The sequence below is a fragment of the Pseudopipra pipra genome, chromosome 3, assembly GCF_036250125.1.
Source record: "Pseudopipra pipra isolate bDixPip1 chromosome 3, bDixPip1.hap1, whole genome shotgun sequence".
Classification (NCBI taxonomy): domain Eukaryota; kingdom Metazoa; phylum Chordata; class Aves; order Passeriformes; family Pipridae; genus Pseudopipra; species Pseudopipra pipra.
In genome coordinates, this window is record NC_087551.1 from 47,234,911 (window position 1) to 47,247,285 (window position 12,375).

At 37.9% G+C, this 12,375-nt stretch overlaps 1 protein-coding gene across 3 annotated transcripts in view; it reads left to right on the plus strand.

Annotated features, from left to right (window-relative positions):
* Nucleotides 1–12,375, plus strand: part of PRKN (parkin RBR E3 ubiquitin protein ligase) — a 782,243-nt gene that overhangs the window by 385,026 nt on the left and 384,842 nt on the right. For all 3 annotated transcript variants that reach the window (XM_064648967.1, XM_064648968.1, XM_064648969.1), the window contains one exon: nucleotides 2,848–2,931. In XM_064648967.1, the coding sequence (XP_064505037.1) occupies nucleotides 2,848–2,931 (84 nt within the window). The remainder of the gene's footprint in view (nucleotides 1–2,847; nucleotides 2,932–12,375) is intronic.

Sequence of the window (12,375 nt, forward strand, 5' to 3'; positions counted from 1 at the left end):
ACATGCTGTTGTAAAAAGACCCTCTCCAACTTTCTTGTAGGCTCCCTTCAGGTACTGGAAGGCCACAATTAGATCACTCTGAAGCCTTTTCTTCTCTGGGCTGAACAAACCCAATTCTCTCAGCCTTTTCTTCTAGGAGAGGTGCATGCTTACTGTCAGAATACATCTTGGTTCCTACTTTATCTGGGGGGCAGAGTTGTTCATCTATACTGGCACTGGAAGCAGTGAATTGTGGTAGCTTGGAGTGGATACCCTGGTTAGAGTGGCTAAAAGGAAATAAATTTTTCTAGCATTTTGGGGAGCTTTTTCTGTCTTACTGTCTCAAGATGCTGAAATCATGCCAAGGAGTCGTCATAAAATGTTAAGCTCTTCAAATACACTCACATAGACATGTCAGTAGCCATAGTTTTGCAGAGGAGCCTGAGTGTTCGCGTGGTTTGCATCAGGTTTAGCACATTTCTAGTGACTTGTATGCTGATTTTTAAATTCTCTCAAGACCTGAAATTATTTCTTGCATAACTTTCAAAATCCTTCTGCATTAATACTTGTTCCTTGGTTGGGTCATTTGCTCAACATTTTAATGATTTATGTCTCTCATGTAGATAGTAGCAGGTACAAAGATGTGTTTTAATGATATTCTACTGCATATTGTTCACTAGGGGAGAATATAAAGCAGGGAAAATACAAAGCATTGAATACGTGGATAGTTTTCAGTCTTTTAAATGATTCAGAGTCTTTAATCAATCACTGGTTTCTATTGCTGACCTCTGCTTCTGACCTTCCACTTACTTTACAGGTCAACAGTTCTATCAGCAACTGCATTTTGAATAATTTTGTTATTTGAGATCTTGAGATAGTGCTTCTGGTTTTGAAGATTTTTTTTTTTTTCATGTGGTCCTTGATGGAAATTCAGGTTTTGTTCTACAATAAAAAGTGGCATCTTGGCTACTGGAAGGAAAGTACTCTGAGAGTAGAGTGTACTGTACTGTCCACTATAGTGGGCATCAATACGATAGCCTGGTGGAATGTACGCAGATTTCCAGTACTTCCCTCATACATTGAAAAAAACACCTCAGTCCCCCCTGTTCTCCATATGATGCATAGGAGTTTCAGTTCAAGTTTAATATGCCATTTTCCAACTTTTTTTTTCCTGTCTTCCCTCTCAAAAAGGGAAGGAACAACTCCCATATGCCCAAAGCATAGAAATTTCCATACCTAGTTATTTGGGAAATACTCAACTACGTTTGATATGACTTTTTCTATTCAGTGGTGTTCTTTCTATTTCTTTCTTTATTCTGTCATTTTCCCATTTATACACCGGAAAAGTCTTCTGTGATGTATCTCTTTTAATGCATGGCTTCCTCTGTGAGCCATTTGGCTGGGTACAAGAGGGCCAGTTGCTTTAATCTCGCAATCAGAAGACTTTGTTCCTCTCACAGTGTGTTCTTGATTAATGCAAACTAATAATTGCAAACGCTACAGTGCGCAGTGTTACAGCACCAAAAGTGATTGGCTGGCCCGCAGTTTGACAGGCTTTTCTTAGACTCAAGAAAGAAGGATAGAAAAATTGCATTTCAAAGTGTTTATCTCGCCAGAATTCCTAATTGTATTTTGACGCAATTATAGCAATGACATTTAGTAGTGCTGTTGCTAAAGAAACATTAACATTTTGAATGCACAGTTTTTTTCAAGGACAAATGTCTTTTTTGCTATTTTAGTTTTGAAGGTGGAAAACTAAAATTCTCAAGCACACTAAATCTTTTGGGTGTGTTAAGTTAACATTAATAATAAAATATGGCCCTGAATAATACCAAGCGCAGATGTGAGAAAGATTTTTCCTCATTTTTCAAAGGTGGAAAATGAGGCATAGTATAGGGTTTCTTTGTTCGGTTGGGGTTTATTGTTTTGTTAGGTTTTTCTCTCCACTCATCAATGCCAGACAGACACAAACCCAGTATATTCTGTCAGTCCATTATTCCTGCCGGATTAATTCCTGCTTGTCCCTTAAGAACTTGATCTAACTTTTGCTAGAACAAAAAACCCCAACACTATTGACTTAAAGCTAGGTCCGGTTAATGTTATCAAAAGAGTTAAAGGAATCTGACTTTCTTATGGGTTTATGCCCATCATAACAGTTAAAATAAAGAAGTGATGAATAGGGTGAGGTTTTTAGGAGGTAAAAATAGGAAGTTGTTAGCTACAGAGTGAGTGAACAGTTGATAGTCACTGATAGTGTGGGACTGCGCTCCTAGTTCCCTGTATATATGCTTTTAGCATACCTTAAGTGGAAGATGACATTTTTATTTCAAACAGTGAGCTGCTTTGTGTGAAAAGTGCTCTTGTACGCATGAGAAATGTTGTGAGGAAATTATTGCAGAGAGTGAGAGCACCATGCCATGTAGCACACTAGCTTTCCCTTGGAGATAAGAACTTAAAAGATGACTGCAAAATTCATATTATTGTTTTTACTGTTAATAAATAAAAAAGATATTTTCCTCTTAGTCAGCTGCAGGCCAATGTGTAAACAGTGTTGAATCAGAAGATGAGTCTTTGTAGCTTTTTGATTATGATTAAGTCAGTCTCTGTCTTAAGCTAAGAAAACATACCTACTATTTGGCTCCTGTTCACAACACTGACCTTAGGGTGGAGGGACCATATGTCCTATCTATAGCTGAGCTTTACTGGTGAATATTGTTGTATATATACTCTGATTGAACTGTAATGACAAAACTGTCTAGCTAAAATCTAAAAGAAATGGGGGTAGGAAAAGCAGCAATGAAATCAAATTTTATATGTTTACTTATGAAGTGAATTAAAACCTTTATATGCTTTGGTTTTGGTTTGCAGGGCCCATCTTGCTGGGATGATGTGCTGATTCCCAACAGAATAAGAGGTGTTTGCCAGTCCCAAGGGTGCAATGGAAATGTAGCGGTAAGACTTTGTCATGTTTCTCCAAGTACGGTGGCACTTATAAGAATAATTCCTTGTAACAATTCTAACCATGTTAGAATTTCAGTAATAAATGTAAAGCGACATGTATGGTACTTCAAAAGAGCTGTTCAGCATCAGATAATATACCTCTGATGTCTGGCAAAATGGAGGAACTTGAGTCAGTTCCTGTTTGGAAAGAAGGAGGAAATAATTTTATCTCATCTTTTGCACTGAAGTAGAACTCTTACATTTTCAAGTATGCATAGGTTAAATGCATAATGTAATACTTAAATGTTTATGCCGATGCTCATTTTAGAATTATTATGTATATCATTGCCCTGAAAGCTTCAAATTTCCATGTCATCTTGTATATCAGAACTTGCATATCTGATTTCTGGGCTTTGTCCACAGGAGTGGGTTCTTCACACTGATTACTTTACAATCTGTTCTCCCATGTCTTTTTGCTGTTCTTTCCTTTGTTTCCTGAAGTTACATCAATGAAAAGACAGAGTAAGAAGGACCACAGGTATCTCAAATTCTTAATGAAGATTTTTTAAAACATTACTTATGTATACTTACATCTTTTCATGTATTAGATATTTATAGTATTTAATACTAAAAAAGTTTTAAGAGATACTTCCTTCTAAGGAAAAAGCTTAATTTGAGTGTTCCTTCTGGACATAGATTTTTGAAGACAAACACAAAACTTCATATATATGAAAGGATTCTACTCATCAAAGATGTGCAGACTGGGACTACGTAAGCGCCTTTTTTCAGAGTTTCTTGCCTGCTCTGGTGCAGCCTTCTCTTTGTCTTCCCTAGCAAGATGGTTGTAAAGGGGCATGTCTATACAGTTCCATAGGTGACTCCTGCTTGGCCACAGATGGTGTCAGGAAATACTTTTATTTAACTTTAGGCACCAAATGATTCTTTAGCAACATGGGATTTATGGCTGTGTCCATGTGCAGCCAACAGAAACTGCAGCTTTTGGGCTTCTGCGTCTTGATGTGCATCTTGTAATAGTGGCTCAGCCACGCTTTTGAAAGTGGTCAGTGTAAGACATTCAAGTGGTATTCTCAGAGTAGTACTGTTGGAGCATAAAAGCAAGCAGCACTCTGCCTCTGGGCAGATTGGCTGTACCTTGCCCAGTTTTGATATGCTTCAGGAAATACTCTGGGTGCAAGAGGGTTGACTGCCTGACTTTGTTACCTGTTTGTTGTTGCTGTGCCACTTCTGTCCCTGGGAAGAAGTCCTTCCTGTTTTCTCTTCTTTCTTTAAGGAAGAACATGAACACAGGAACATGAAGAAGGTAAAACTTGCTTTTGACAAGGAGAGAAGTCTCCTTGGCAGGTATCCAGCTTGAGCCTTTATATACAAAAGCATGTGATTAAAATTCCCATTTTTGTCACCTAGTGGGACTTGCAGAATATATCTGACTTGCAGCTACCAACTTATGGCTTTTGTTATCCAACATATTTGTGAAAAAGGTACTGAAATAACAACACTTTTGGCAGCCCTATCTCCTGAGCTACATTCCATTGCCTCAGTGAATCAGTTATTATTTTTTAAAAGCAAAAAATGAAGCAAGACAGCATCCTTTGTGAAGAGAGAAGACAAAAAGCATTGACCATAAAACTAAAATCTTAACTGGCTAATGTTGTGGCAAACAACCAATACTCAGTCAACCAAGTCCCATGACTCCAGTTGCTGTCAGTGCCTCTGGCAAGTTGCATATTTAGCAGAGCCAAGGATCAGTATTATCTTTCAGTAAGGCATCACTGAACAAAATTCAGGAGATACCTCATATTAGGCAGATATGTTGCAAATGCAGCTTCAGACCACCTGAACTACAGGGGTAAGGCTGTTATTGAAAAAATGTGCTGCTCCTTTATTTCCAAACTTTATTTCCAGACACACTTGCCCTCTATCAGCTACAAGCTACTATATCAATTGTGTTAGAACTGAACCAGACTGAGGTGCAAGAACAGTCCAGATTTTTATGATTTGCAACCACAATTGCTGACAATATACATCTAGTCAAGAAAAATTAGGCAATGAAATGAATTTGACCATTTTTATTTTTTTTTTAATCTGCCTATCCAGTAGGTGACCCTGCACCAGGTATTTAAATTGGTGGCTTCTTGAGGTCCTCTGGTTGCTGAAAGGCATTCTTGTGCTTTTGAATGGTTTGTTTTTTTTTCAGCCTCACTCACTGTGAAAACACATCATCACTTCCTGGGAAATCTTCCAGTTCAAAGGATTAAATCACTGAGACTTTTGTTTTGTATCTTGCTGAGCGGGAAATGATAGGGATCCTACAGATGTGCTTCCAGGATTTGTCATTCTTTTCTGCTCTGGTAATACAGTCTAACTGTTTGTAACAGAATAAAAAATAACCTTTAACTAAATCATAGGTTGAAACCTCTAAACTTTTCTTGGCTGTTACAATCTTTGAAAAATTAAATCATATTTTATCATTAAATATTCATTTTTGCCGTTTCATGATAAAGTTTGTGCAATTATGTTTTGTCTCTCTTAAGTATCTTCACAGTGTAAATGCTTCTTTATAGTGATGTGCAATGAAGAAGCTTTGAAGCTGTTAGTTGTAAGTTATCAACAAACTGCAAATACTGCTGTTTAAGGGGGAAAAAAAAAAAGATTGCTCCATTATTTCTCCCCAAGACATGTTTTGCTTAAAATTGTTTTTTGTCAGTTTTGAATTCTCATAAGCACCAGTTTGCAACATACCTTCAAAAGGTAATTATATTTTCCTTTGAATACTAATTTATTTTTATTTTGATATGACATTAGTCTCTGACAGAAATTACAGACTTTAATTCTTTTAGTATCAAAAATGTAAATATAGTAGTTGACAATATGAGAAAACAATGGAAATCAAATTTCAGTTCAGTTAAATAAAATTTTTCAAATACTGCCAAAAGATATGATTATCTTGATGATAAATGCACTGCGATTCGATGTGTTCTAAGGTACTCCCAAATATGAAATGTATCTCCTTAATTTTTGTGGGTGCGCTCAACATAAACTTAATTAAAATTTTCATATGATCTAGTCTCTGTGCTTTATTTGTGAATTCAACTACTTTTCAGCTTGTAGTGAGGGAAAAAAAATATTTTGTAAATAGTTGTAATTCCTAATTATGATCAAAAGAATTGCAAGAGAAATAAATATAAAAGGTAACCTTGCAATTGTAATAACTTAAAATATGCCTGAATTCTGAACGGGAAATTGGAGAACCTGGAACACTGGATATCGGTCCCATGTGCTGCCTGGGATACTTCCCCACAGCTTCTTTTCGTATTCATTTTGATTGTAAGCTGTTACGCCACAGCCTGGGTTAGTGGGCTCTTGAGAAGTTGTGTGCTGTAGCCAGAAATACAAAAAGTTACAAAGACAGGTGAAAATGGCTAAACAGAGAATAAGGATCCTGGAAAGGTAATGAGCAGTGTTCATTTCAGAGATTTAATGTTAGACTAGTTTATGAAACAAAATGAGTAGTCAACTGCTTTGAGAAACAGCTAACAAAATACACAGATTGTCCAAAGCAGAGCTCAGTGTTGGGTTTTTTTCATAATAATTACAGTATATCAGAAACAATACATTCATTCTGAATTTCTACAGCTTCAAAAAGATGAAGTTGGTGTGAACACTTGTGTTGCTGCAATTGTAGAACACTCAACTCACTTTTAAAACAAACTTTAATTATATTATTAGAAAATGGAAGAGTCTACTTTAGCTGATTGACACATTTTAAATGAGGATCAAACTGGAGTATTTCAAGCTGTTTCACAAATTAGGACCATTCACTAAATGAGAGAGAACTTTGTACTTTTGGTGGCATTCTCAAAAAACTTTCAGCCAGAAACACTGTATGTAGCTGCGCAGGTATGGTTGGAAAGAGGTGTGGTTCTGTGAATTTGCAGATACTTTTCTCACATGAGCATAATTTAGTTACAGCTTAGAGTCACAAAATCATTTAGATTGGAAAAGACCTTTAAAAGCATCAAGTCCCACTGTTAACCTCATACTGCCAGGTGCACCACTAAAACATGTCTTGAGGGTATTTCTGGTATAATTTTTGTGGATTCATGCTTGTCTTTACAAGTCATCAGAAAACACGTGATACTAAATGCTTTATTCAACCTTTCCTTATTCAAATGAGATATTACTGAAGGAGTGTTCTTGTTAGACTCAAACTTTTACTGGTCTCTGATATACATACAGAACATTTTTGTTTATCATTCAATGAAGTGAAATTCTGGTTGCAAAGAGGGCTATTCTACTTCTGTATATAAAAAGGCTATTACATTTTCTTTCTCTTTTTAGGCTTATGCTTTGTAAAAGTCATCAAGAGCCATACAAATAATATGCCTCTTTTCATAGGTAGACAGAGAGCTGTGACACCACTGTAAAGCACTGAACTGGTGATTTCATGGGAATCAGCTACACATCAATCCTACACTCCAGTGAACATGCATCAGTTTCTGAAACACATTGCCATGTCTTCAAGGCAAAATATAGGGCAAGTGGTTTTGAACTTTAGAAACCTGTGGAAAAAGTACTAATGTTCTGTTTGTGTTGTTGGGATTCTCACTTGATGCACTAAACCAGTTGATGTAGATTAGAAAATCTCAGAAATAATAATGAAAAGGTTAAAGACAATTGTAGGTTAGATATGGCTTAAGGTATTGGGAATAAGGAAAAATGAAAACCTGATGAAGACTGCATCAAATGTCCATCATCAAAATTGAATAGCATTTTATCTCTTCTCCAGTCCCCAGTTAGGCTTCAACAAACCATTTCTGAAAGAAGCAGTGGGACTTCTGTGAACTTTTACAAGTGGTTCTGTGCAGGGCTAAGAGTTGGACTCAATGATCCTTGTGGGTCTCTTCCAACTCAGCTTATTCTGTGATTCTGTCATCTCTGAGTACTGGATTTTCTTAAATGTCAAGCTTTATAGCAATCTCCTGTGTCCAGAGCAAAGATTTATATTCCACTTTTGAGCATATGGTCATTATATGTGATTTTAAACGGTCAGATTCCACTGTATTGTAGCATCTGTGTTGGAGGCTATGTTTGGGAGCAAAAAGTTTGCAATAAGAGCCATGCTCTGCTTTCTAATTATGTAGCTTTTTCTATTATTTTTTTCCCATTCCTCTTGTGTAACTTGAATCTTGCCATTTTATTTTTATTATATTTAAATTTTTGAACATTTTTCATTAATATTTTTCCTATTCCTGCTTGTTTATTATCATTAGATTTATCACTGAGGAGAGCAATATTATGTGATCTTTTCATAGTCAGTCTGTTCCACAGGGAGTCTATGCTCATCTGAAATAGGTTGGACTAAGAAATCAAGGGAATAGTGTTCAGCTTGTACACTTTATATATGCAGCTTACCAAATGATTTTTTTCTTTCAAGCATCCAAAGCTATTCTTTTCAAACATCACCGTTCAGATGAAATATGCTTCAGTTTTCATCTCATTTTGCTTTGATTAGCTCAGACCTCAATTTCGGTTGAGAACAGAAATAAATTCTGTAGAAGAGTATCACGATTAAAGTAGTAAATTTAGTGATGTTATCAAAGTATGAATATAGTAAAGAACTATCATTTCATTATAGGAAGGCTCTGCTACATTGCTATATTGTTTATTCAATATTCTGTGTGTACAATGATGTGGTTGGTTATTTGTGAAAGGAGCCATGTCTGTCTGTCCTTGGAGCTGTTATAATATTTTCAATGTCATAATATTACTATGAGTAATTTAAAAAATTCTGAGATGTTTCTTAATGCAAAGAAACCATGTTAGTTTGCCTTATGCTTTGGAGAGTGGTCCAGATATCATATGCTATTAAAAAACATTTACCATTAGTATGATGGAATAGGAGTGTTAATTAAAATACCAGATAAGAATCCTTGTAACAACTTAATATTTGTGGAGTAAGATTATCACAGAATCATTTAAGTTGGAAAAGACTTCCAAGATCATCAAGTCCATTTTGCCAAATCCCCACCTTGTCAACTAGACCACAGCACTAAGTGCCACAACAGACTGTTCAGTGCTTGACAACCCTTTCTGGGAAGAAATTCTTCCTGATATCCAACCTGAACAGCCCCTGGTACAGCTTAAGGCTATGTCCTCTCATCCTGTCACTAGGTGCCTGGGAGAAGAGGCTGACCTGCACCTGGCTACAACATCCTTTCAGGTAGTTAGAATGATAAGGTCACCCCTGAGCCTCTTTTTGTCCAGGGTAAAGAACCCCAACTCCCTCAGCCATTATAACAGCTTCTTTATCCAGTCTTCATAGAGTGCTAGAATGGCTTGGGTTGGAAGAGACTGTAAAGTTCATCTAGTTCCAACCCCTCTGATGTGGGCAGGGACACATTCAACTAGACCAGATTGCTCAAAGTCCCATCCAACCTTGCCTTGAACAATTCCAGGGTTGAGACATCCACAGCTTCTCTCGGCAACCTGTTCAAGCGCCTCACCACCCTCACAGTGAGAAATTTCTTCCCCAATATCTAAGCTAAATGTACTCTCAGTCTGAAACTATGACCCCTTGTACTATCATTACATGCCTTTGTGTAAAGTCCCTTTCCAGCTCTCTTGTAGGCTGCCTTCAGGTACTATAAGGCTGCTATAAGGTCTCCCCAGAACCTTTTCTTCTCCAGGTGGAAAAAACCCAATTTGTCATCTTCGTAGGAGAGGTGCTCCAGGCCCCATTCATCTTTCTGACTCTCCTCTGGACTTGCTCCAGCATTTAGATACAGTATTCCAGGTGGGGTCTCATGAGGGCAGAGTTGAGGGCAGAATCACTTCCCTCAGCCTGCTGGCTGCACTGCTTTTGATGCAACCCAGGATTCAGTTGGCTTTCTGGACTGCAAGTACACATTGCCAGGTCATCTTCTTGTACACCAGCACCACCTGTAAGTCCTTCTCCCTAGGACTGCTCTAAGTTCATTCTCCTCCTGTGCTTGTACTTGGGATTGCATCAACCCAGGTGCAGGACTTTGTACTTGGCCTTGTTGAACTTCATGAGGTGTGCATGGGCTCCCTCTTAAGCCTGTCAAGATCCCTCTGGATGGCATCCCTTCCCTCCAGTGTGTCAACAGCACCACACAACTTGGTGTCATCGGTGAACTTGCTGAGGGTGTGCTTGATCCCACTGTCTGTGTTGCCAAGAAAGATGTTAAACAGTGCCAGTCCTAGTGCCAGTTCCTGAGGAACTCCACTCATCTCTGGTCTCCACTTGAACATTAAGCCATTGAACACAACTCTGAGTACAACCATCCAGCCAATTCATTATCCACCAGTTGTCTGTCCATTAAATCCATGTCTCTCCAGTTTAGAGACAAGGATGTTGTGTTGGACAGCATCAAACGCTTTGCACAAGTCCAGGTAGATGACATCAGTTGCTCTTCCCTCATCCACCACCACCCTAGCCTCTTCATAGAAGGCCACCAGATTTGTCATGCAAGATTTACCCTTAGTAAGGCCATGTTGGCTGTCACCAGTCACCTCCTTATTTTCCATGTGCCCTAGCATAGTTTCCAGGAGGATCTGCTCCATGATCTTGCTGGGCACAGAGGTGAGACTGACTGGCCTGCAGTTTCCTGGGTCATTCCTTTTTCCCTTTCTAAAACTGGGGGCCATATTTCCCCTTTTCCAGTCACTGTGAACTTCACTGGACTGCCATGACTTTTCAAAAAGGGTGGATGATGGCTTAGAAACTTCATCCACCTAAGGACCCATGGATGCCTCTCATTAGGTCTCATGGACTTGTGCAATTTCAGGTTCCTTATATGGTCTCAAACCTGATCTCCCACAGTGGATGGTTCTTCATTCTTCTAATCCTTGCCCTTGCATTCTGCAACTTGGGTAGTGTGACTGGAGCACTTACCAGTGAAGATCGAGGTAAAAAAAGTCATCATTTTCCATATATCAAAGAGATAATCTCTGTAGAAGAGAATTATTCATATTTTATACAATACAAGTTTGAGAATATCTTTCATATTTACCAGATACTCTGGCTACTGCTTTTACTGTTTAGGGACTGTTATATTATTTTATTCACAGTGCTATGGCAAGTAAAAGGAATAAAACATAAATGAAAGCTAAATAACAAGCAGACCAGACCCATCATTTTAGTTTTCTTCTGTTTTCTATTTTGTGATACAAGAAGAGCAAACTGGCAAACAATTTCAGAGAATTTTCTGATTTTAAAGCCTCTTCCCTTCACAAACCTATCCATTCACCAAAGGAAATACTAATATGGCACAGTTTTATAGTAGTGATGCCACCAGTGCCAACTGCACGGGTGATACACTCTGCTTACTTGTGTTGATTTTCAGCTCTTTGATTAGACAATTTAACCATAATATTATCCTGAGGGTTCCAGTTTAGCTGATCATCTACCAAAAGCCTTAGTCATTTCAAGTTGCTGCCTTGCTGGACAGAATGGCCCTTACTTTCAATGATGTGACTTTATTTCTGGCTGGTTTAAAATCCATATTCTGTTTTTGATCTCAGATAAGCTGTTTATATGGCTTTGTCAGTGACTTTTAGTTTCATTGTTCCCACTCCTCCAGACTTTGTGCCGTCTAAAATATTTATTTCTTTATGCCTTCTTTATCCCAGATCATTAGGAAATGTTTTGAATAGCATAGGGCTAGGAGATGATCACTGAAAGTCACCTTGAAAAAGAGACATTTGATGATTCACTGTGGGAAATTACATTTTGAAACTTATCAATTAAATGTCTCACTGATCTCATAGTGTTCTAGTTTCTTAATCAAAATGTCAGTGCTGTATCAGATGCCACACATAAATCTGGGTAAATTTCCACATCGCTATTATGTTGTTCCACTAAGTTTGTAATCTCATAAAAACGTCAGATTAGTTTGATAGAGTCTAGTTACTATAAAACCTTGTTGATTGACATTAATTACACATCCTTCTTTTATTAATCGAGCAGTTTATTAGCTATTTATTGTATATAGGTGTGGTGTCAGGTTTACGTGCTGATAATTGCCTAGATTATCTCATATAAAGCTTCCCTAAACGATGACATGATGTGGTTGTGTTCCTGTAAACCTCTGTGTTTTAAATCATCTATAAATCACACGGAAACATAGAATATGCTGAATTGGAAGGGACCCACAAGGATCATTAAGTCCAGCTCCTGGCTCTGCACAGGACCATCCCCAAGAGTCACACCATGTGCCGGAGAGTATAATCCAAATACTTCTTGAACTTAGGCTTGGTGCTGTGACCACTTCCTTGGGAAGCCTGTTCCAGTGACCAACCACCCTCAGGGTGAAGAATCTTTTTCTAATATCCAACCTGAACTTCCCTTGACACAACATCAGACCATTCTCTCGGGTTCTGTCACTGGTCACCACAGAGAAGAGATCAGTGCCT